General features: G+C 43.9%; 1 protein-coding gene across 1 annotated transcript in view; it reads right to left on the bottom strand.

The window, feature by feature from the left end:
- NUP210 (nucleoporin 210) overlaps window positions 1–25,683 on the bottom strand; it is a 49,329-nt gene that overhangs the window by 11,177 nt on the left and 12,469 nt on the right. The window contains exons 7-30 of the mRNA XM_071418851.1: window positions 25,277–25,435; window positions 24,747–24,815; window positions 24,347–24,453; window positions 23,201–23,341; window positions 21,886–22,023; window positions 18,604–18,759; window positions 17,122–17,320; window positions 16,390–16,535; window positions 15,262–15,483; window positions 13,875–14,048; window positions 12,705–12,897; window positions 12,332–12,438; window positions 10,061–10,165; window positions 9,833–9,934; window positions 7,040–7,168; window positions 6,249–6,376; window positions 5,560–5,695; window positions 5,188–5,250; window positions 4,118–4,297; window positions 2,660–2,740; window positions 2,299–2,430; window positions 1,956–2,114; window positions 1,344–1,435; window positions 529–703 (exon numbers count right to left, since the gene is read on the bottom strand). Of these exons, the coding sequence (XP_071274952.1) occupies window positions 529–703; window positions 1,344–1,435; window positions 1,956–2,114; window positions 2,299–2,430; window positions 2,660–2,740; window positions 4,118–4,297; window positions 5,188–5,250; window positions 5,560–5,695; window positions 6,249–6,376; window positions 7,040–7,168; window positions 9,833–9,934; window positions 10,061–10,165; window positions 12,332–12,438; window positions 12,705–12,897; window positions 13,875–14,048; window positions 15,262–15,483; window positions 16,390–16,535; window positions 17,122–17,320; window positions 18,604–18,759; window positions 21,886–22,023; window positions 23,201–23,341; window positions 24,347–24,453; window positions 24,747–24,815; window positions 25,277–25,435 (3,293 nt within the window). The remainder of the gene's footprint in view (window positions 1–528; window positions 704–1,343; window positions 1,436–1,955; window positions 2,115–2,298; window positions 2,431–2,659; window positions 2,741–4,117; window positions 4,298–5,187; window positions 5,251–5,559; window positions 5,696–6,248; window positions 6,377–7,039; window positions 7,169–9,832; window positions 9,935–10,060; window positions 10,166–12,331; window positions 12,439–12,704; window positions 12,898–13,874; window positions 14,049–15,261; window positions 15,484–16,389; window positions 16,536–17,121; window positions 17,321–18,603; window positions 18,760–21,885; window positions 22,024–23,200; window positions 23,342–24,346; window positions 24,454–24,746; window positions 24,816–25,276; window positions 25,436–25,683) is intronic.

Genomic DNA, 25,683 nt, shown 5'->3' with positions numbered 1-25,683 from the left:
GCTGGAGAATTCACTGCCACCACCTCACAGCAGGGGTGGCTTTAGTGACACTGGGCCCCCATTTCTTGTTTCATTCCCCACCCAGGAGGACAGATCCACACCCTGTCCTACAGGCAAAGCTGAACACCATGGGAAATACCAAAATTCAAAATAAAAAAATCCACCAAGCTCCTTCACAGTGATTACAGGAGTTAAACTTAGAAATAACTTAAAGCATTCAATTGGACATTTTTCTCCTTTAGCTGGGACAGCGAGAAGATGCTGACAGTAAAAAGGGATAGGAGGAAGGGGAGCAGTGGGTATCACAAGGCTCATGCTGCTAGATGCAGGAAGTTCTTGGCTCAAGGATTTTTTGAACAGAGATGATGGGCTTACATTCCCTGGTGTCCCACGGTTCAAAGCTCAGAACTGTTAATTCCTACACTGCTCATTTTTCAGAAGTGACGTTCAGGAAGTGCAGCCAACAATCCCTGTTGCAGTAGTGAAGAGGTACTAGAGGAAACTGCAAAGGAAGGGAGCTGACAGTACCTTAACAGCAGCTATGATGGTCTGGTTGATGCCAAACAACTCTTGTGAAACCACTTCAATGGTTGAGGATCCGATGGCGGGGCCAGAGACAAGGAATCCTCTCTCATCGATTTTCACTACAGGGACTTTGTCTGGCCCATCCAGGACACGGTAACTCAGCGAGGCCACTCGGTCCCTGAAGCAAAACACAAAGTAAGGAACTCCTTAAATGTGTAAAACCATATTTAGGGTCTCTTCCAATACAAACCATTCTGTGATTCCATGAAACTATGGGTTCCCTCTCCCTAAAATGTAAATGTCTCTAAAGCTTTGCCCTCAGTGTGTGTCCTGCTGTCTCTATCTGACCATTATTATGCTGGGAAAACTACATTTCAAGCCTGGTATGAGTCTAAAATGTCAGTCTTTGAAAACAGATTATGTAAAAAGAATTTCTCATTTGGAAATGACATTTTAATCTGAAAATCCAGCCATAACCTCTGTGTGCAAAACACACAGAATTATATTCCACAAAGCCTCAATCTCCCATCAAAACCTCTACAGGAAGCAGGCAGCGGGATACTGCTTTAACTGGCTCAGCTGCTTTTAAAAAAAGGATCTGAAAGTTCCCAATATTGAATGAATTTTCCAGCTACAATCTAATACAAGATTTGACAAAGCCCAAGAGAACAGTAAGATACCACAAGCCAGCAGGGAAGTTCTGCATTAAATGGATGAACAGTGTTACTGAGAGACAGAAACAGCTCCCTTAAACCTAACTGCCCTCCAGTTTGGATAAAGGGATGACACAAGCCACAGTGTGGAAAGTGAGCACTGACCTGTTGGTCAGAAGTTTTATAAAGGAATTTGGTGACATGAGGATCTGCTCTGCTTCTACCTCTGGAGTGATTAGATGAAGTTTTTCAAACACCTGGAAAATAAGAGGCATTTTGGCCCACTGTTGTGTGCAGACAGTAATTTACTTTATTTATTTAATCTTCAAAACAAACAAACAAACAAACACGAACAGAACTGTAACATTCTTTCTTCTCTTGTATAATATATATGGTAAAACAAGACAACTGAACATGAATATTTGAGAATAGGAGAGCCAGTATCTTTTACAAGTTATTCTGAGAGTATTTATTTCCAGGGCTATGGCTAAACTGGACTGTAGTAAGTTCAGGAATTTTCTTAGCATGAAAACAGAAGATTTCTCAAGGGAAAAGGTGTTGGGAACCCCATATTCACCTGAGTTACTTCAGACTCCCCTGCCCCCATGAACTGAATGAGCCCCAGTGAGGAACATTATACAAACAAGAATAAGGACTCAAAGATAAACTAAAGCTGAAGTTACTCCTGCATTTCAAATTCCTGATTTCAAAGACAGATACTTCAGTCCAGCTCTGAAGGAGATACTTCAGCATGAACCGTGTAGAAAATCATCCTACCTGAATCTGGATCTCATCAGACAGTTCTCTTGCCATGTTGTGGAACTGGTTGGCTGCAGCATCGAGGACCTTCACTACAACTTTCAGGCCCGTTCTTCCCTTTACTCTGCCATAAACATCCACTGCAAAGTTGTAGTTTGCAGGAAGCTGAAAAGCAGCCTTGGACAGGAGAAAGGGATTCAAGTTGGACTCATGGAAAGCCCAGACATTGGCACCGAGGTGCTGACAACTGATCTGGGTTTTGAGGCAGTGGAGGCAGCAATATTCCCTGCATTGCCCTGATGTGGCCGTTTCCTTTGCCCAAGCTGCACACACATGCACTGCACACACACCCACACTTTACCTCACTGTGCCTTGTCCTGACATCCAGAGTGTCCCTCTTGGTGACAGACCAGTGGAACGTTAACCCTGGCACAGCATTGCCAAAGGAGAAAGGAGTCTGAGTGCTGGTGATGCCCATGACATAAACTGGCATCTGGAAAGAGAGAAACCAGCCTGCTTAGGTAGTGCCAGCATGCAAACCAAACACCTGCCCACAGCAGAGAGAATTAAACTTAAAATTCACTGATCAAGAGATGGGGTCTCTCATAAAGAACATGGCTCCTCCCAGAGCTGCAGTGCTGTCAGCAGACAATGTGACAGCAATGAGCACAAGCTGCAGTTCCAACACATGAAGGGACAAAAGCCAATCCAAACCAGCTCACCTGAGTCCCAGCTTTCATTCGTGTGATGGGTGCCCGAATTCTCACAGCTGTCAGCTGCACCACCTCAACTTCCACCTTGTCCTGGGAAGGAGGAAGGGAAGACACTGTAAACACTTGTCAAACAGAAACCAGATTTCACTTTCAGGCTCTATAGCCACTATCTTGCCATTATCTAATCACTGTTGCCGTGTGATTATCATAACTTGTCAGAGGAAATACAGATGGACAAATTCAGTAGGACTGTAAAAAACTAAAAAGGATTAAATTTTGATTGAAGAGCATTTAAAAATGCCCCCTAAATTGAAAAAGAAATCTGCTCAAAATTACTGATGACATGAATGATGGAGCTGAGAGGTGAGAGACAGCAGCAGACAAGATCACAGGGAGAGGAAGAAGAAGAGGGATGAAGAAAACCAGGGGTAAAGGAAGACATGGAGAGGAGTTAGAATGAAATGAGGATTGTAGAGGACTAAATGGGACAACTGAGAATAAAAGAATGATGTTTGACTCTGATATCTCCTCTTCATATAACCAGGCATTCCTTATAGATTTTATTCCTGCTATATACTGGGGAGGAAAGGTCAGACCTGGACCTCACTGGGCAGCAGATTGACCTTTCAAGTTCACTTTGCCTCCTGTCACACCATTAAGGCAGACTGCTGGTCAGACATTAAAAAGCGGAGATTTCTTGATATTTTATTTTTTAAAAAACTCACTTTATGTCTTCCTGGACTGTGCTGACACCTTTCAAGCAGCAGAGCTTTGTGGTTCACAGCAGCTGTGCTGCCCTGAGCTCAAAGGAAGAAGTCATAAGATCTGGCCCAAGTTCTGTTGCTCTGAGTCTCATGTGAGTCCCAGGGACTTGTGCTCCCTTGCAGGCCTGCCCACCTCCCACACTCAGCTGCAGGAAAATCTAAGGACACAGATTCTGAGGGAATATCAGGGATTCACTGCTTGCACCTCACAGATGGGTTCAGACCACAACAAGGGGTGACAGTGTTCTATACAGGCTGCTGCAGCTTAGGAGACAATGTGTGTTTTTTACAGCAACAGCTGCCTTCTGGATCCTCCTGATCTAAGAGGGAACATGCAGACAAGGACAACTTTCTGCTGTGCTGGAAAGGCTTCTCTAGATGGGCTTTTCTAGATGAACCAATCCTGAACCTAACCAATCCTGAAGATACCAGACTGGTCAAAAAGCCCCCCAGGTAATCTGTGAGACTCTGGTTTAAGGCACAGCAAGATTTACCTACCTGTTCAAAGTACCACTGTGCCAATACCTGTGTAGTTCACAGGCCAGGGAGAAGGAATTTGGAGTATTCATCTTCAGGAAACCAGAGAAGTGCACGAGGTAACATTGCTCATGCAGAAACGTTGGCTCTGTGCCCCCTTTCAGAGCCAAAGCCACAAGTCAGAGAGCCCCTGTCAGCCCCCTGCCAAGAGCACCACCACCATTACCTGGGACACAGCCACAAGCTTCTCTGTCTCTGCATCAACAGCCTGCAGCACTCCTGTCACCACCCCAGTGCCAATGGCCACTGCTCTGACCAGCCCAGAGCTGTTCACTGCTGCAATGTGCTCGTTGTCAATGGAGAAAATGATGTTGGAGAGAGGCTGGGGGCCTCCCTCAGCAGTGATCTGTCAGAAGAGCACACAGAACAGCACATGAACCCTTCAGATAGTTCTTCTGGTCACCACTACAGGGCACACCCTCCCTGCTCAGCACCACAGTGACTTCAGTGCTGCCTGCACCTTCCCAGGACAGCTCCAGGACTACTCCCCCTGGTCCCAGCAGGATGTCAGCCTGGGAAATGTGTGAGCTGAGCACACAAGTGAACCCTGTGCCTCACAGGCTGATGCCACCTCCCCTCCAGACAGTGTCAGTATGCTTTACCTCCCCTTCTCCTCAGCACCCTGGTGCAGAGCTCTGCTCTGTGTTTCAGTGTGTACAACAATCCCACAATGCCTAACTTCATGGAGCTGGCAGGTTTACTCATGCTGTGCTGGTATTTAACACCAGAAAAGCTGACACTCAATTGACAAAAGCAAATACAAATCCTTTGATCCAGCAATAGAGCAAAACAGAAGCTGGCTCAAGAATGACACTGTTCTTGTTCAGTTGAGTATTCATCACAGAAACACAATGGGTTGGGTTGGGAGGGACCTCAAAATTCATCTTGTTCCATGGGCAGGGACACCTCCCACTGTCCCAGGCTGCTCCAAGCCCTGTCCAGCCTGGCCTTGGGCACTGCCAGGGGTCCAGGGGCAGCCACAGCTGCTCTGGGCACCCTGTGCCAGGGCCTGCCCACCCTCCCAGGCATCAATGGCTTCCCAATATCCCATGTGACCCTGCCCTGCATAGGGGTTGAAGCTGCTCCCTGTGTCTTGTCACTCCAGGCCCTTCCCAAAATCCCACTCCACCAATCCTGTCATTTTACAACAGAAAATGAATCTTCATAACCAGGTATGAAGATTCATTTTACAACAGAAATTACAAAGTAAAGAAAATATGTAAGAAGATGGCTCACCTGAATCATAGCCCCAATAATTAGGGTCACTTTCCTTGGCAGTAGTCTAAACGGGGCAAAGACCTAAAAACAGAAAGATGAATACCTGTGTTCAGGATCCTTCAGTCAGATAAATTATGCCACAAAACAGTACAAGTGTACAAGTGTACAACTGAGTCTTTAGTTGCTTAATCAAGGTAAATTGAGCATGCAGAAATTTAACTCATCATCTGCAGTTAAACAACACTGAAATCTGACTGGCATTAGGTCAGCTTCCAGACAGAACGAATTTTATGGCAAATTGATTACCATACTGTAACCACAATTTATGCATTCCTCTTCCATTGTAGCACAGACTTTCTTTATGCATGTATCTTATCTGAAATGATTTACTTCAATCTGCTGTGGAGCAGAGTTGATTCTCTGGCCTCTTCTGTCAGCCACAGCTGCCATCAGGCTCGTCTGCCCAATGGTCATCCCACGCACCAGGAAAGCAGCAGTGTGCTCATCCAGAGCCTCCCTCAGGGGGCTGCAAAGAAATCCAGTAAAGACATAATAAATTACTGAGTACATTACAAATAGCAAAGCAAAGGACTCATTTAGTGCCCAGCAGTTCTACCACAAGGCTAAGTGACTCTGTCTGAAGCAAAGTTAAGGAAATTATCCCATTTCTACACATTTGCAACCTGTGCTTTATTGTAACATTAAATACCTGAAATGAAAATGAAACAAGTAACAGAAACAGTGAGTTTGATAACATCAGATGTGCCTTGACACAGCACTCTTCCCTTCACCTGACACTATTTGCCAAGTCACTGCTTCCAAGATGCACAAAGCTTCATCAGTCATCACACTGGAGGAATGCAGTCTCTTTCATCAGCCAGCAACATTCAGGCTGTTAGTTCAGGCAACTTCCCTCAAAAATAACAATCTTTAACCTTTTCCCAGGCAATTAAGACTTCACAAAAACAACATAAATAGAATCTCAGTCATTGTGTACTACTGTGTCTTTAACCTAATACCTTTATTCATTTTTTGCCAATTCTTACTTGCAGATTAATTTAAAAAATCCATTAACTTACGCAAGTGAAACAAGCTGAGATGCTGCTCTGAGACTGAGATCCATGACTGGGAAGTATTTTGCTGGAAAAGGTTTCTTTGAATCATCCAGAACTCTGACATAAGCCTTAACTGTTTTTCCAATCTCCACCTGAAACAGACACATCCAGTCATTCTGCATTCAAACCACTCTTATTTATTAGCATAAACAGTTTCATTTTATTTTGTATTACACTCATAGTAGGGTAGTGGAGATAGAGCCCCAAGGTTAGACTAGCACTAATTTTAAAGACTAATCCCTGCCAGCTAGAGTTAGTGTCAGATGAAATGAATGAACTCAGGTCCTTCAGCTGGCAAGGGCATAATTAAAACATCCAGAAATATCAACACTTCTTTTCTTTAAGGCACACCCAAACTGGCAAGAGCAATGAGCTGGACTTTTTTCTGTTCAGTTTTAAAACCTGACATATGGAAAATGACCTTGGGGCAAAACCTACTCCTAAAAGAATTGCTCACATGCACTTTAAACAGGAGGAAATGTAAATGAGCATGTCCATATAAATTATGGAATAATATTGCTGTGTAAATGCAAAAGTTGAGATTGCTGCCACAAAAAACATGAACAGGTATCTGATACTGTGAGACACTTATAACCTAAAGGGATAAATTTGGGATGGAGGAACAGAGACACAGGGAGGTTGTAGTTGTTTCTCTGTGCTAGCATCTTGTCCATGTCTGATCTCTGTGTTCAGGACCAGCCCAGGGAGTCAGGGCAGGCTGGATCAGCTCCTAATGCTGTTGCCAAGGCACTGACCTTGTCAACAACTCGCACGTACAATTCCTGGATATCAGATACATGAATTTCAGCTTCAGCTGGGGCAGGGAAAGCCAGACACAGGTCATGAATCATTACAGTCACTGATCCCGGGAGCAGAGGCTGCACCTGCAATGCCAAAAGAAAACTGCATTATAGCACTTCTTTTCTGTTGTTCAGAGGATAAAATTTGTCTCACTTTCAGGGAAGAAGCAGTTGAATGCAGAAATCTCCAAGCTTAGACACAGAGAATTCTTCCACCAAAATAAAAATCAAGCTGTAAAACGGATGTAAAAAGTATCATGCTACTGAGCTAGTGCAAACAGCCCCCAGGCCCAAGTGAATTAACAGCTCTTTATCTGGAACAGTCTGGCATCCTGTTACTCTCCCGCCATCAGGAGAAACAACACACAAATCATTTAGAACAACAAAACTTTTCTTAGTAGAGTGAAAACCAAAGTGATAAGGAAAAAAAAAATCAAGGACTATGATTATGCCTGTAAAGCATTGGTATTGCTTCCTGTACTCTACTGTCACTGCTGGTTATCTGAGCAGCCCAAACCTGGTGGTAGATCCTGGTAAGCAAGAGGACAACTGACAGATGAGATGTTTCTTTAATAAAACTATTATTCCATAAGTTTTAAAGAAAGAGAATGTTACACTTCTTAGTGGATAAAGAGAGTAAAACAATGAAGAAAGAGACCTCTGGTCACAAACACAAACCCTCAGAACTAAGCACCCATCCTGAAGTCCCCTCTCCCAAGGCCACACACCCACATCTTGCAGAAGAACTGCAGAGCTGATGTGAGCAACTCCCTGACCTTGTCACAGACCTCAGAACAATCCCAGCTGTTCTCCTCCCTTTGGCCAGGGACAGCAGTGAGGTTGGGTGTCCTGTTGTGTGCTCTGAACAAGGGGAGATGGCCAGGCCCCCCCAGTGCAAAGGAGTTCAGTGAACTCTCAGCACTGCCCAGCAGCACCACAGGAGTCAGCAGCAGAGCAGTGGGGAAAGCTGACATTTTGTTCTGTGAGGGCACTACTCCTGTTTCTGCTTCAAAATCAAAAGGGATGTGAAGTTTTAATAAAGGTCAGCTTCCAGAACAGCAGCAGTTCCCAGAGAGGATGGCTGACAGAGGGGCTGGGCAGCAGGGCAGGGGATGTGGAGCTGGAATGGAGCTCAGCTGGGCTGGGAGACCAGAGAAAGCAAACAGGGAAAAGGGCAAGCAGGGCTACTGCAACTTTTAAAATGCTTCCTGTCTCAGCCACCTCTGCTGCTCTCCTCTCCCATTAGGTGTCCAGTGGCTCCCAGTATCCAGGGATATTGCACTGGTGACCACTCTTCACTCCTCCCCTGCTACCACCCACCCATGCCCAGAGAAGCTGCTGTGTCAAAACCAGAGGGAGAGGAACAGAACTCCTCCTTGGCAGCCCCACTGAAAAGTCTGGGAATCACTGCTCCAGATCACTTGAATTTAGTTTCTCAGAAGAGTTTACTGCCAACTCATCCTCTGCCAACTTGGCTGCACTGGTACCTGCCATGGCAGCAGCCTGACAGAGCCTGCTGATTTCCCAGGCCATTCTGCTGCCTCCATGGAAAACCAGGGCTGGTACTGGGATTTAACCCAAGCACAGCACACAGGGCTAACAAACCTGCCAAACCTGTGTGGGGCTGCATTTTTTAAAAAATGTGTTTAAAGTGGACTTTTCTCTTCTTTAATCTGACAGGCAGTTAAATCTCTTCGTACACTTCACAAAGCCTATCTTGCTGTCACTCCTCCACTCCTGGACTGCAGACAAGAGCACTGAACCCATCTCATGTACATCAGTTAAACTCATCAGGGAGACCTGACTAAAAAACTATTAAGAGTTTGAACAATGTACTATGTACAAAAAACTCCTCATCTCTTCTACATTTTTCTCACCTCTGTGCCTAGTTGGAAAAAATATTCCCACCTCACTCTTATAACAGTTAGAGAGAATCAAAATGTTTCACAAATTCTTCTGATATTCTCATTTACACCTTAATTACCATTATTTCACTAACTTTATCAGCATTACTTCTTAAAAGGCAAATCTGTAAATTATACATTTATAAAAACCACTCTTTAGAGCAACTTGCTTTGTTTCAAGTTCTTGCCTAATGAAAGCAGCAATGCAAACACACAGCTTTACTGGTGTTCACTGCAGAATGCATTTCATATCCTGGGCTTGATGAAGTCAAGCACACCTGCACTTCAGTGGCATCTTCTAGTGGAAAAGTGCATTAGAAACTTCACATGGAGATCAGAATAAACTCTTGAATAGATATTCATTCACAAAATCAGGATGGAATACTGTGATTAAAAAATACCCTGAAACAGCACTACAGGATTAAAGAATTTGAAACTTTCAGAAGAACTGGCCCACAGCAAATACTCCAGTATTACTTTGGAAACCAATTCATGTGTAGCTTCTGAATAATTCTGTCATGTTATTCTTCGTGGTGTGTTTGAGAAATCAGGAACATTTTACTGCAAAGTTGTAATGGGTGAAGTACATGGAACTGGCTTTTATCTTATACAGAGAACACAAGTGCATCACAGCTGTAATGAAACAATTTCCTGTACCTGAGACTATACCTGAAGAAAGTGCCAGTGCAAAGATCCCCCTGCCCAACTGTGACAGGCAAACATATCCAAAATGCAGCTGCTGCCTCTCTATCCACACCTGCTGCAAAATGCCCAGGAATGCTGAAGCTGCAGAACAATAACCTGGTTGCCAAAAAGGTGTAAAACCCCAAAACACTGCACTCACCAAAGCAATGCCTTGAGTCTCTTCATGTGTCACTCTTACAATATTTGGCACACTGGTATTAATGAAAAAATACCCAGAACCTTGTTGGATTTGAAGTTCTGCCTGCAAAACCAGAAAAGCATCCAGAATTAAGACTGTATCTTTCTAGTAAAGCTGTCTCCCCCCACACCTTCTGTAATGTGTGATGTCTTCCTCCCTGCAGGTGGAAAGCAGCAGAGAACTCCTCACCTGGACGTCAGGGTGGTTGTAGATGGAGAGCCCAGTGGGGCTGACCTTCACATCTTCCACGAGCATCAGTTCAATGGTGGCAGGCCCTGGGAGCACAGCTTCGTGCTGCAAGAACAATGGCAGCAGTTACAGCAGAGGCACAGCCCTGCCAGAGTCCAGTGTGTGCAGGCAGGAGGTTTAAAGCAGGCAGCCAAAGCTCAGAGCACAAGCTGAGGGATGAGATGCCCACAAGATCCAGAGGGCTCAGTCAGTGATCCTGCACAGGGAAGGGCATCCTCAGGGCTGGTCTGATCTGCACCCCTGGCCAAGGCAGAGGATGAGGGCCCAGGACTGCAGGATCAGTGAGGGATGTCTGACAAGCACAGACAGGATTTTAACTCTGAGCCATGGCCTAAGCTCATACAGAATGATAAGGCAAACACACAAAGTTTTCTATCTCTAAACTCATAGTTTCATGATTCTTCTTAGCAGGCCACCAAGAGAAATTCCTCCTTAAATGTAAGTACATGAACACTGGACCAAATGTAGGTTTAATCACTCATTCATAACAACATTAGCTCAGAAAAGGAAAAAGGTTTCTAGAGGAAGTCACTACTCTGTACCCATTTCACCTCATTAGTAGAATTATTTCCTTGATGTAGAAAGGATGTCATCTTTCCCTAATGACATAATAGGGTGTTCCACTTAAACATGGAACAACAGTCAAGACATCTTAATATCCCATCTACTAGATTTTTGGTTTTGGCTGCAAGAAAGGAGAATGGGCAGGTTTGAAAGCAGAACAGAGCAGCCCATTGCTGATGGACTTGAAAAACACAGCCAGGTCACCTCACTTAAATAAAACAACTCATGAGCCCCCAAAGTGCAGCAGGACTGGCACTGCCAGCTACCAGAGTCCTCCCAAATTTAAACACAGAGAATAGAACTTAAGAGAACTCCAGTGTTCTCTGAATTCAAGGCAAAGTTTAGAGCATTCGCTTTACTAATTATTTCTAAAAGTAAGAAAGAATATGTAATATTGGTTTAACAAGGCAGAGCACAGTGAACTACAAAATGATTGTAGAACATCAAGTATCCATATTACAGCTCAATTTTTAAGAGAAAAAAAAGAAACACAACCAAATATCTCAAATAACTTCAGCAGCAAAGTAACTGTATCTCTGCAGTAATTCTCACTGAGCTGCAGGCAAATTCTTCAGGGGAAATGCATCTACACCATGCTTCCCAACAGGAGAAGAGTGGAAACCTCACAGAAAAGTCAAGAACCAAGTGGCAAAAAAGATCACCTCTCAAAGAATTTACTAAGCAGATGCCACACCTGGGCCATGCTGAGAAGAACCTGGCTCACAGGGTATTTCACATTACTGGTGCCCATCTGCTACCTGCCTTGAGTTAAATCCTGTAACCTCTCATTGCATATTTTACTTTTTGCCTCAAGCCTGTTTTCAAGGTACTGCATATAGTTCAAACCCACTTAAATCTTATTTAACAAGATTAAATAGAAATTCCAGTTAGGAAGCAGAATATTTTAAGAGAAATTATTGCACATGTCAGGTTATTCCACAGGCTGAAACCTGCCCTTATATTCAGTTTACAAAAATGATATTGCCAGAAAACTGCCATCTGTTTACACCTGCCCTCTCTGTTCATCATCACTACCTTTTGCTGTTTTTCTTCCCTAGGTTGAGTACCTACACACAAAGTATTTCAGGGAGTGGCTAATGACTTGTAAAATGAGAGCCTGGGCTTATGGCTGGCATTGTACAATGGAGGAGTTTCTCAGGAAAAAGAAAAAAAGAGCATTAGTCAGAGCCCAGACTAACATATGGTCCATATGAGGAATCAGTCAGCTTTTGCTTTGCTCATGCAGAACTTTCCCACCCAGCTTTGCAGGGGCAAAAATCCATTTGCTTTCCCCAGTGACAGCTGCACAAAGCACATGGCTGCTTTAGTGAAGGACAAGCAGCAAAGATTCACCAATTCATTAAAAAACCCTAAACTGAAACAAAACCAACTGAAGCACTTCTCACTAATGCCCTTGCTCACATGGTTAAAAAACTCCCAAGGACTTGGACAGATTTGATATGGATAGCAGCACCTAGTGCAGAGGAAAGCAGGAAAACCATGAACCAGTATCAAACCTCTGCAGAATGAACCAGACTCCACCAGGGAGCTGCCTCATTTGTACAGGGCTGTGTGTGGAGGAAATAAAGCCACCAGAACACTGGGCATTGACCACAGGGAAATGGCAAACCCCCCAGGGGCTGTTACCGGCACTTTGGCTCTGGCTGCCTTCAGGTGGGGCTGCTGGAACCCAGTGGCAGTGGCAGAGATGGCAGCAGTTCCAAACTCACGGTCAACTACCACAGTTTGCAAGCCTAGAATGCAACAAAGATGAAAAATACTCAGTTCCTCTAGGATCATTGTCATCAGACAAGAACTTTCTCTCTCAAGACAGGTTCTAGGCATTGGACTTGGCTCCTTTTTTTCCTCTCTTTAACAGCACACACTAAAAATGCACATTGATGTTAAGCTGAAGTATGACTGCAGATTACAGTGACTTCTTTAATCAAGATGAGACATTGCCAAACAGATTTAATCCCAACCTTCAAACAATGAAATGCTCACTTCAACCCACTCATACCATGCATTTTCTTCTGACCATTGTCCTCTTCCTTCAGAGTCAGCTCCATTGGCAGCTCCAGCTCAATACGAGCAATGGCCTTATTTGTGGATTCCCACACAACACTAAGAGAGCTGAAGTTATCAAATTTCCTGCCTTGCTGGTCATAGGCAGCCAAATCCAGTATTGGATTACGGTAATTGGAAACAGGGACCTGAAAAAGAAGGAATATTTTGAACTGAACAGATACAACAGGATTCTTTAATCATTAAAGGAAATGTATGCTGAGTTCCATGAGGTTTGTTACAACATCAATACCTGAGGAATGTTCATTAAAAGGAGCCATCAGTGCAAGGCATTAAGCTGTGCTCCAACAGCCCTGAGATTATCTCAGCTGGTCAGAGCAGGGTGCTGCTAACCCCAGGTGGGTTCAAGTCCTCTATGGGCCATTGAGAGTTGGACTCCATGACCCTTGTGGGTCCCCTCCAACTCAGAGCATTCTGTGAATCTCTGAACTCTAAGGGGGTTTTACTGGAGCATGGGTTTGGGGTTTTTTAAGCCAATGAATTACCTTGAAACAAACAAACAAAAAACCCCAAACCAACAACAACAAAATTGAACCACAGCTCAATAAAATTGTTTTTAGAATTCAAACAAATTACGACAAACACTGCTGTTTGTTAAAGCTCAAAATTCTGGTGTTGCTCTGGTGAAATGCATTAGCAACAGCAGTGCACCAAGGTAGGCTGACACATAATGGAGCTAGAAAAGCAGGTGAGCTCTGAGGTGGCTAACAATACACAAAAGTCTCCTTCTCCCCTTGTTATTACATAGAGCTCTTTAAAATGATTCATTTTAGGGAACGAGGATGACTTTTACATTTGCCTGGGAATATTAACATGACAAAACGTGGTTTACTCAGCAGCCAACATGTGACAACACCAGTTAGGAAGAAAAACAGAACAGCAAAGTTCTTTATGCCTGATAATCTACACATATCCATTGTCCATTTACTGCAGGACCCCCCCAGCCTGCTCTGTGCAGGAACTCCCAAGGGCACGAGTGTGGCCACAGCTCCAGTTACTGCTCCTCTTGCAGCAGCTCAGATGCTTTATTTCACACATGGAGCTCCAAACACTGATTTTTTCAGCTGTAAGATCACCTCCTTCTCCTGCCACTTCCCAGGCTTACCACTTGCTTGTTCTGCTGGAGCAAAGGGCAGGAGAGATCCAGCTGAGGGCTGCCATAAACAGGAATCAAAGTCAGCCGGGAAGGGACAGCACAGACAAACTTCACCACAGCAGGCTCAACCACTGGGAAAGGGTTGGTGACTGTGGGCCTGTTCCCAACTGTTAAGGTAATAACCTGAAAATAGCAAATGAGGAAAGAGTTGAGTTTGGGCATGCTGTATTTCTGCAGGTCTCAGTTACACTGTGATACCAGGATGAAAAGCAAAAATAAAATTCTTGGGGATTTACAGCACTATTAAGACACAGGAAGATGTAAAAGGGGCAGCATATTTCAAGAACAGGTCTTTATCTCTATGAAAATACTGTTCCTGGGAACTCTTCCTAGGTGTTCATGTTCATTACTATCAAATTTGATTCAAACAACAAATCTCTTGTAACTGAAAAAGGAAACAGCAGGTGCTCTTGCAGAGTGAGAACAGAACAGCCCAAAGGCAACGTTTATAGTCACTTCAGTGTGTTTAAAAACACCTCATCTTTTATTTTCCACTCCTTTCTTAGCCTTCAGCAAAGTGAAAGTGGATACAAAACCAGAGAAGGCTGAGGCAGCTCTGGGCACTTGCCCCATCCCCCCATGCACTGGCAGAGCCACGCAGGTGTGACATGCTGGGGACAGCCAGCCTTGCACAGACCTGCACACCAACACCAAGGCCTGTTCCTTTTGAATCTGCACTTACAGAAACAGCTCCACTTGGCTAAGTGTCCACTGAGGAAATCAATGAGCTTGGCAGCCCCACCAAAATGCTCAGGCCTTGCAGAATTGCAGGAGGAAAACATTACATTGAAGCTAAAAGCTTCGTGGGCTGAGGAGGGTGAGTACAGCAGGAGAAATCACTTCTGTATGTTGGTGAGAACAAAACCAGTTGGACAATGAGCAGGGCCACGCTCACCAAGGCTGCACAGAGAGCACAGCAGTCAATTCTGTGGCTGCCATTTGTTAGAATAAACAGAATTACACTGGGAGGTAACACAGTTAAGAGGAGCATGTCAGACAGAGGAGTCAGCCTGCTCGGTAACCTTCTGCTCTGATCCTGCTCATGCCAACTGAACCTGCACTCATCAGGATGTTCAATGCATCCCACAACATAAGGCTTCCACAACTTGGGTTTATACTGCAATAAACCCATCATAAACCACTTTTTAACATAATGTTGTGAAATGCTCGCTCTAAAATCTGCATCATAATGCATAAACAGCGTACTTACCCAACTTCTTTACTGGCTCATTATAAAAGCATCTAGCTACCTAACAGACATATGGCACCATAAATCTGTCTGGAGCCAGTTCTCAGTGCCTGATGGAGGGCAACAGCGAGCCCTTCTGGCACTCACCTGCTCTCCCAGGCTCCTGCACAGCACCCTAAGCCAGTGCTGGTTGTTGTTTCGAGGTGTGGGAGGTTCAAGTAAAGACAGGGCAATGCTTTCTGCATCCTCAGCAGCAACATTCCTGAAGAACTTGGAAGGCTCTTGGACCCACGGCCTCGGTCCTCCTTCAAACAACATATCCTTAGAGGAACCCAGAGTCACTAAAGTGACAGATGGTGGATCGATAGCCTGTAATCAATTAATTAATTAATTAAAAATCAATCATCTATTTACACCGTTTGGTTGTGCTCTGCAAAATAAACCTCCTTCTGAATGGAACAGATGTACTTGGATAAGGCTGTGATTTCTCCCATGCAGTGGTTTGTCAGCACACTTAGTGAAAAACAGAGCTGCACCAAAATCCACAAGGATTCTGTCCAGCTGGATTAGATTCAAAGGAAGCCACGGATCCAAAGAAAAGTTTTAGCTGCATTCTAATCACATCTCTCTCGTGGAGAATTACAGCAAAAGGGAGACCCTTAATATATTCTTCTGAGCACAGAGAGATAGTATTCTGCTACACTTTTAAATAAGCATTTAAAATGAATGAAATTATGTCAAATTGTACTTTCACTTGACAGTGCTCTCTCTAGAACAGTTCTGTGTATGCAGCTATTCTGCTACACAAGTTTCACTTCAAACCTATCTAACAAATTCTGCACTGATGTGCATCCCTGGGACAGCCTGGGCTGCTCACCACCACAGCAATTAACCTGACATTTAGTACACAAAAACCATTTCCAGTTTGTGTTTCACAACATCATATTACGTCATTATAACCACAAATCTGTAGGATTTGCACTAACATTTTTTCCATATTGAGAGAAAGCTATGGTGAAATACTCAGACTTCAGCCTGCAGTCAGTGCTAGGCCTCTGCAGATGAGGTAACAAAGCAGCCTCTTCTGTATTTCCATCTATTGACCCCAGACTCAGCTTCTTTCATATTTTCTTCACTGAACCAGCCAGTGGTGGAATGTAAACCCACCCACCTCAGTTATTCAAACCTATTCTTTACACAACCAGTTCCCTGTCATGCAAAGGTGTTCCCGTGCTGGACCCTGGATCTCTCCAGGAGCAGAGGAAGCAGACTCACTCTCAGTGGGAGATAGGCGGCGATGGTGATGCTGGCACTGAGGCGCACGTGTCCATGGGTGTACACAACCACCAACCTGGTGTACCCCTGAAATTCAGCCTTCACCCTCACTCCACTGCAAAAATCAGCAGTTGGCTTAAGTCTTCCTGTCAGATAAATTAAAAATATACAAGAGCTTATTTGGAAAGAAATGCCCAGGCATGTTCATCAAATTCAACATGGCTGTTTGAAGGAAGCCTACTAGAAAGATGGAGAGAACTTTTTACAAGGACACGTAGGGACAGGACAAGGGAGAATGGCATCAAACTGAAATAGAGAAGGTCTAGATGGGATACTGGGAAAGAATTCTCGGCTGAGAGGGTGGTAGGGCTCTGGCACAGGGTGCCCAGAGAAACTGTGGCTGCCCCTGGATCCCTAGAAGTGCCCAAGGCCAGGCTGGACAGGGCTTGGAGCAGCCTGGGACAGGTGAAAGGTGTCCTTGCCCATTGCAGGGGGTGGGACTGGATGAGCTTTTTAAGCTCTCTCCAAGTCAAACCATTCTGCATAAAAAAGCAAACACATCTTCAAAATAAAACTACTTGGACCCCCTCCCCTCTGAGGTTCAGCACTTCTGTGGGGATACTGTACAGAGCTATGAATCAGTGAACAAAGGGAGAATTGTGACTTGGTGACTTGGGAGAGGTGTGACCTGACACCAATTTAGCTTCCATCCCAGGGAGGGAGTTAAAGCACCTTCCAGTGGGCTGAACACGCTGGGGTTCTCCAGCTCCACCAGCAGCTCCAGCTGTGAGCAGTCGCTCAGGGGGAGCAGCTCCCCCCTGTCCACGCTGGTCCGGCCACTGATCCTCAGGGGCAGCTCCAGCACCTGCCCCACGTGTGCCTCCACCGGGCAGGGAGTGAACTCCATGGCGCTGGGCTCGCTCACGTACACCTGCAAGGACAGGGCTGGGTCAGTGCTCTGCTCCCACAGCAGCCTGGGGAGCCTCCCCTCTACTGCTGCTCCTGAAACTCTTCTGCTTTACAGACTTTGTAGTGTGGACTAAGCTGTGTGCTATCTCCAGGAGGTTCCATCACCAGCTGGGAGAGCTTTAGCATCCATTAAAGAATCCACAGATTTCACAGCAATCACTGTGATCAAAGCTTTTATTTGCAGTATCTTTAACTACTTAATCTTCTGCAACTGGCTTCAGGATACCAAACCATATGGGACAGAGTTAAAGCTGTAATCTGTGTGGATTAACTACTCCTAAAACTACTACTACTAAAAACTTGTTCACTGAGGTCAGTAAACAGAACTCTGAAGAGCTGTTCCACAAAGCAAGCAGCTCCTAGCACAGGAAAAAAGGCATTCAAAAATAACCTATTCAGATTGTGCAATACACTGCTCTGAAAGCTCACATGGACAGAAGGTTTCTTTCTATCTTCAGGCTTTGACTTATGTTTGAGGATAAGAAGTTTTAGCTGAAAAAATCATTCCTGTGTCTCCAGCTGGTAACTGCTACACTGGTAAAAAGCAGCATCCTGGGTTGTTCAGAGAATTATTTCAGAGCAAGTATGTAAGCTAAGTTCTGAACAGATTTTAATTAATGTCACACCCTTCTCTTTGAGGCCACCATATGTACTGTTCTGCATTCTCCTCACTCCACACCACTCACTGACCACCATGACCTAAGAACAGGGGATGGTCTGCAGAGACACCACAATATTCCTCTTGGGAGCTATATTTTTCATTGCCATTTTCTCCTAATTTTTCTAAAATACTGTTTTCTCTTGGCCAGCTCAGGTATCTGCAGTCAGTCTGCAGCACTGTGCTCACTTCAATTACTTCTCGAGACAGAAATTTCCTTGCACATCCTGATAACAACTGTCACCCTTTGGTATCAAGGGAGAACACCCACCTATCACCCTACAGAATGAATTTTTAGTTTGGCTTGTCTGCTTAGATGGCCAGGCCTGGAGTCAATTACCATTTCCTTCTTGCACTTAAAACTTCCAACAGGGAAAAAGACTTGCCAAGGAAATCAGGAAGAGGCAAAAATGGCAGTAAAGTTAATGCACTGGACAGTGCTGGATTCCCTGAAGCACAAACTGAAACTAACCCCTTAACCTGCCACAGGGCAGGAAGTAGAAGGGGAATGCCTATGGCATTCTCAGTGCCTTTGCTGTTCCCAAAAGCCATATTCAAAACCAGTCACTGAACAATGAATCTCTTACCTTCATTTCCCCATAATGCAGTGGATTCCGCACGTCAAGTGCCTGAATAATGCTGAGCCCAGGCTCACTCCCCGTGGTCATCACTCCTTTGACTGTCACTGTGCCTACTGCAGGGTTAGAAGAGGACCAGCTGAAGTTGCCACTTCCACCCTGAGCCTGAAATACAGAGGGGAAAATCTTTCAAACATTTAATCAAGTACCTGGCTCTCAAATTCCACAGCTTTGGATATTTTGCATGAAAACCAGAAATGCACTGAGAACAGGACATACAAATAAAATAACATCTCAGAACTTAATAAGCAAGAGATACATAAGATTTGTACCCTTCATTCCTTTTCATTTCAGCTTTTCACATGCCAAAACAAATGTCAAAAGTTCCATCAGAGTAAAACACAGGTGAACACTGGAGCTATTTTTTAATGTATATTGTTTTAATTTCTTTAACTTCCTTTAACCTATTTCATAATTAAAATTTAACAAGGTGATAAATCTCATCTAGAGGGACAGTGTGGAAAACAAACAAATCTCAATTATGCAGAAACTTAGCTAGTAATTTTTACCAGGGAAAGAGAACAAAAAGAAAATTAAGAGGAGGGTAATTTCCCTTCTTCCTTCCTCTGAGCACGTGCACAACCTGATTACAGAAGGACACAGACAAATTAATAAATAGGTAGTGGTGGGTTACAGGAGATGCATGGGATGTGGTGAGAAAAGCTCAAAGAATCCAAGAGCTCAGCATATTTGTAAAGGTATTTTAGTTGAAACAGGGAGATGAGCAGAAAACATAAAACAGAAATACCCAATTCTTAATAACTGTATGAAGCTTCATGAGGGTCCCTGCCATAAACCCCAGACACCTCACTACATTTTCTCTCTCTGGCAGTCAGTCTGCACTGAGGAGAGGAAGGGTAAAGCTGCTTCCCCTGCAGCCTCATCATTACCCAGAGCCTGGCAGGGAGCTCCACAGTGCTACTGTGAGCAATGCCCTCCCCAGGAACCTCCATGTGCTCAGCCTCACACAGCTGGCACTGCACCTCTCGTGCGCGCGTGCACTGAAGGAAGGCAACGGAAACCACCTCATTAGCACAAATATGAACAAAGCAACCCCCAACAAACCAGACAGCTGCCAAAGGAAAGCCTGCCAGGCATTCTGATACCATCTGGAGGGAGTTACTTCAGCTATAAACAGAATTTGGCTAGAATCAAAAATCCCTTTCCATTTATTTTCAGAAAAACTTTATTCACCCATTTGAAATAGCCTGACTGAAGCTATGGAGTGGGAGGCAAACTCTGATGGAGAGGCAGGAACAGCTGAGCTTGTGAATGTTGCTGACCAGTGGTGTTGTGGGATGGAGAGACCAGAAGAAAGGTCGCAGTCTCAGCAAAATTTAAATCTTGGGAGAAAAAAGTTTCTATGTTTTCACAGAAAAAGATCAGAGTAAAGTAAGAACAGTGACACAATTATTGCAGTACCATGAAGGAATGTTCTCTAGTGAAACACTTCATTATATATGCAAGATAAGGTGAGAACAGAACTGTGAGAGAGGTAGGAAACAAAACCACATTACCTTTTCCTTACTGGGAAAACTCCAGTGGAATTATGAAGTACTGAAAATGCAGATTTAGTACTAAGCATTTTTACCACACTCTGCTGGTGTGGCCAGGAATAGCATGAAGTAAAGCAAACTAATCCCACAGAACACACAAGTAGAAATGCAGGGCTTAACTCAGTGGAGCTGGCCTTAGATTTCCACTGGAGAATGCAGTTTAGTCCTGTGAGACTGATTGTCTCCATGGAGTCACTGCATCAGTAAGGCTGGAAAAGACCTCTGAGATTATCAAATCCACCACTGAACCACATCCTCAGGTGCCACAGCCCACGATTTTTGAGCCCTTCCAAGGATGGTGACTCCACCACAGCCCTGGGCAGCCTGTGTCAGTGTTAGACAGCTTTTCCTGTGAAAAATTTTGTCTAACATCCAATCTAAACATGAGGCTGTTTCCTCTCATCATCCTGTCCCTTGTTACCTGCGAGAAGAGCCTGGCACCAAAGTGTTCTGCTGCCTATTTGGATATGGTTTACTTAACACAGATCCAAAACTGAGCACCACCTTATGCTAAAAGGGAGAGGAAGGAGTTGTGCATTCAACACCTGAGTGCAGGGTCTGGGTATCACTGGCTTGGGATAAGAGGCTGGGCTGAGAAAGCACAACTTTCTTTTCCCTACTTAGACTGGAGATACTGGATACTGCAACCAAAACCATTTGTTTCATGAAGCATAAGGAATAACTGACAGCTTGGGAGCACAGACACACCTAGTAAACATGGAAATCATCCCTTCTGTACTGAGCTGTGGCCTTTGCCTCCCTGGAACTTTGTATTAGGAGCACGAGGTGTGTGGCCAGTGAGGAATACTGATGTCCAAAGCTAGCAGAGTGCTGCTAATTAATCTTGCCATGCCCTTTCTGCAGTCACTTCACACTCCCATTCATATTTCCCATCCTTGCCAGCAAAGGGCAGCCTCTAATGATTGCTGTGGATCTTTGGATATAGGATGCTCCTGGAATTCCAAACCATTCCAGGCATATGCGTGTGGTGCATGCATGAGGGAGAGAGGAAGGGAAGACAAGATGTGGAAGTCAGTGGAGTTTTTTATGTTTGTTGGTTTCTTGGTGCTTTTTCTGAACTGTATATTAATTCCTAGGGTATTCACATTTTTTAAACATGATTCTTTTGCTTGGAGTTTCTTTCTTGGGAAGTTGAAAGGCAGCAAGAGGCTTCAGAGAAAAGAAAAACAATTCTTATTTTATTTGTTTCTTCCTGTGTTGTGTTCATGTAGAATGTGTTTAGAGATTGCTTACTCAAGGTGATTGCTTGATTAAACTCCAGTGTCAGTTGTTTTAACTCATTGGCCAATCAGGGCCAAGCTGTGTCAGGACTCTAGAAAGAGTCACAAGTTTTCATTATTCTCTTTTTAACATTCAATAAGTATCTTTTCTGTATTCTTTAGTATAGTATAGTATTCTTTAATATAATCTAGTATAGTAAAGTAATAAATTAACTTTCTAGTAAGATAGAGTCCTCCTCATCATTCCTTCTTTCATCAGTAGCCCTGTACTTACAATAAATTCCTGTAACCAATGTCCCATGAAGTTCCTCCAAGTTACATTTTGGATGCCACCATGCCTAAAGTATCCAAAGTCGACCCTGGCTCAGTGGTGTCATGCCCCAGTGTGCCTGCCTGAGCCACATTCCCTGCAGCTGGGTACTTCTTTGGCATACCTGGATGGTGTACTGGTAGACTCCTGCTTTTGGCTGCCAAGGAAACATCAGAATGCTGGGTACAAGAGATATTGGAACATAGATCTCCACATCCTGCTGGTTTTGCACTGGAACTGGTAAGGTATGAACACCTCCATCCTGCAAAGTGCAAAAGCACAGTGTTATAAATGGCACCACAGAGCTTCCCAGAGTTATTGTTTAGTCCTTAGGTACAGACAAGTCCTTGAAAACACCTCGGAGAGGAAGGAAAACTATTTAGGACCACTTATGAACAGGAGTTCCTAGTGAGCAAACAGCTCCTGGCAGCAAGGTGTGCCACTGCATTAAATGAGTACTATTGCTATAAAGATCCAGGTGCCCACATTAATTTAAAAGGCAAGAAGAAATACACTCTTTCACAGCTCCTATTTTGAGACCTCATTTGGAGAGAGCCAATCTGGAGGCTCAATATTTCCTCTTTGCTCATCCCACTGTGTACAAAATTCAGCCTGAAAGTGCCATTGCTCAGCCCCCCCAAACACTGGCCTTCACAGCTCTGCTGTCACTGCAGTGCCACAACCCTCTGGCACAACACACTGTTACTGCAGCTCTGAGGCAAAAACAGCTCTCAGGGGATGCCTTTCCACTGAAGAGAACATCTCTGACACAGAAAATGACCGTGGCTTATCACACTGAAGGAGCTACTAAATCCTGCTCAAGGAATCACTAAAATGATTTCACAGCAAATGGGTTGAAGTGTTGAATTTTCAAGCAAAAGCAAGTCACTTCCACACCACGTGCCCTAGTTAGCCATACATTCAGCAGCCTGCCCAACCAGCAGAAAGTTAATGAATATTAATTTGGAGAAATGTGCAGGCTGATACATTTGGCAGATTGTCATTCCAGAGTTTAAGGTCACTTACCAATTGATAGCAAACTTCCCCAATGTAACTGACTGCAGAACAAGGCCAGGGTATGAGTGATGATCCTACCACAATAAAGTGTAAAATTCCCTCAGCCTGTGAGAGGCCCCTTGCCCAGCACAAGGATCTGCCACGAGAAAAGAAATCAGTGCTGTGCACCACTGCCTTAACAGGAGTTTGCCACATGCTCGGGAGCAAAATCCCACAGTCTTTAATTTAAGCAAATCCTCTGTTGACTCAATTGACAGTTTCCATGAAGAAAGGATTTTAGAATTTGGTTCTTAATCTGTTCAAACAAAGACAGCTCAGCCCCATGTAATTCTTAGGTTTCCTTTTGCTAGGAAGTCACTACTGCACAGCTCAATTATTTTTAGGCCTACCAGTGAAGCAGAGGAGTTTTCACAAAGACACACCTGATCAACTACTGATGTCAGTGCAGCATCAATCGTGGTCTGCCCTGCCTTCACAGCCATCACATAATGATAGGACCCATTCAGGGAGGACTGCAGCACCTCAAAGTGTTCTTTGGACAGCTCTGTAGTAATTCGGATATTCTAAAACCAAAACATGAAACAGAAATTGCCACAGGTAACTGACATCAATGGAGGACAGAAAACCCTGAACACACAACAGGTCAGTGAGCAAACCACTGTTTAATAACACAGTTCAAACACATGCTGCTGGAACTGATCAGAACTCTCCCTAGGGAAGTTTCAGTCTTTCAGTAAGATTTTACCTTTAGACATAACATTAACTCTACAGAAAGTTTTTTCTTAAACTATCAGCAACACGTAATTTAACATGAAAGTACCCATATTTATACCACTAAATAATTCATATTTTACAGTATTCTTCTAATTTTTTCCTTCTTCAACACAAAAGAACACATTCATTTATTGCCTCAACAGTACACTGCTGAGCTCTAACTCAAACTCAGATCTGTATCCAAAAAAAGGAATTGTGGCAAATAAAATAATACTCCCCTAGTTTCAATACTCTGAAAAGCAATAATTTAATAATTTTTTTCTTGTTTCAACTGAACTATTTAAATTTCATTACTTTTGCAATTTTTTAAGAACTATGTATACTTGCTACCTGGAATACAGAATTTAGGAAGTAGCTCTTCCCTGTGGGGGTGGTGAGGCCCTGGCACAGGTGCCCAGAGCAGCTGTGGCTGCCCCTGGATCCCTGGCAGTGCCCAAGGCCAGGCTGGATGGGGCTTGGAGCAGCCTGGGACAGTGGGAGGTGTCCCTGCCATGGCAGGGGTGGCACTGGATGATTTAAGGTTGCTCCAAGCCCTGTCGAACCTGAAAGACTTTGTCCAACTTCCATTTTTTTTCTGTATCACTTAAGAATCCAATAATTTCACATTAATCACCCAGAGTGCTTTATTTTTAAAAACTAACAACAACAAAACAAATTGAAAAATAGAAAAGGCAAGGAACAACAAGCTTTGCACTGTCCTGTCTTGATGTAAATAAGAAACCACTCAAATAATTTCAAAGCAAGTTGGGATTTAGGAGACAGTCACTGAAAAGTATCTAAACATTTCAACTTACATCAGATAAATACACCTTATTGCTTGATTTATCATACACGTCAACTGTAATTTCATAAAGTCTGCCTGTTTCCAGGACCCATCTGTCACCTGGATGAACTGTAAATCCTGCAAAAGAGGAAATATTGAACAGCACAAACCAACAGGCTCTTTATCTAATGGAGAAAAGCATTTTGCTTCTGGTGCCCACACACTGCAGATGAACATTCATTATTTTAAACTGCTGACTACAGAGATAAAAGAAAGTACATAAAACCTATTTCACATTGAGCTACTTTTATGAATAAAATTACTTTTCTGTGAAAACTAACACTGAACGGAAGCGTGGAGCTACAGCAAGAAAATCAGCAACAAGGCCAGAAACTGCATTAAGCAATCAGGAAGAATGCAGCAATACCAACCCAAATATGCAGGAGGCACCACGTAGACAGTGCTGTTGGGCAGCCTGGACACGCCCTGCATGCGGATACCTGAGGCTCAGTCAAGGAACACACAGCTTCTGCACAGGACCAGCATCCTCCTGGGACTCCTCGTGCCTCTCTGGCTATTGTACAGCTGAGTGTACATGAAAATAAACATTATCCCTGCTCCACTGCAAGGCAGTGAGCTCTTTGGAGAGATCTCACTAGAGAATATAATGATTGAAATATAAAAATATAAAAATTAAATAAAGCCCCAGACATTTCTACAGTGACTGAGGGGAACAGACACAATTTAAGTGATCTTTTGCCAACCTAATTTGTTAAAACATTCCAAGGCATCAGACAGCTCTGCTGAGACTGAATTCACAGCAGTGCTGCTTTCCATGGCTCCTGATTTCCAGACTCTCGATACAAATGAGGATAACTTGATGTTTCTGTGTTGCCAAGGATGGAAAGCTTGTGTCCTGCCACAGAGTGGTGGCTGGAGAAGCATTCATAAGGAAGGATACTCTTGTGCACCAGGATGATGTTGGTTTGGCCCTGCTGCAACGCAGTCACAGTGGATGTTGCCTGGTCCAGCTTGGCAACTGGCCAGGAGGGATCTCCCTTGGGATGGAGGATGTTGTTCTGGAGCTGCAGCTCGTACTGCTCTGATGGCATTGCTATTTCTGGAGGTGAAACAAAACATAGGAAACAATCAAAGCAGGTGTGGCAGTGTTTAGCTGCTGCTAATTATTGATGATTATTTTTTGTTGATGCCTAATGCACATAGTAAATCAGTATTTTCAGTGTCTTGTAAGAATAGCACTTCTGTCATCACATCAACACACACACAAAAAACGAGCTTCTTGGCAAATTTAATATCTGTGAAACTGCAATTCTCAACTAATATCATCTCACTATTTAGACCTAACAT

The sequence above is a fragment of the Agelaius tricolor genome, unplaced genomic scaffold (genome assembly GCF_023055355.1).
Source record: "Agelaius tricolor isolate 1412-34295 unplaced genomic scaffold, bAgeTri1.0.p SCAF_93, whole genome shotgun sequence".
NCBI classification, from domain to species: Eukaryota; Metazoa; Chordata; class Aves; order Passeriformes; family Icteridae; genus Agelaius; species Agelaius tricolor.
This window is presented reverse-complemented; position numbering and strand designations above follow the sequence as displayed.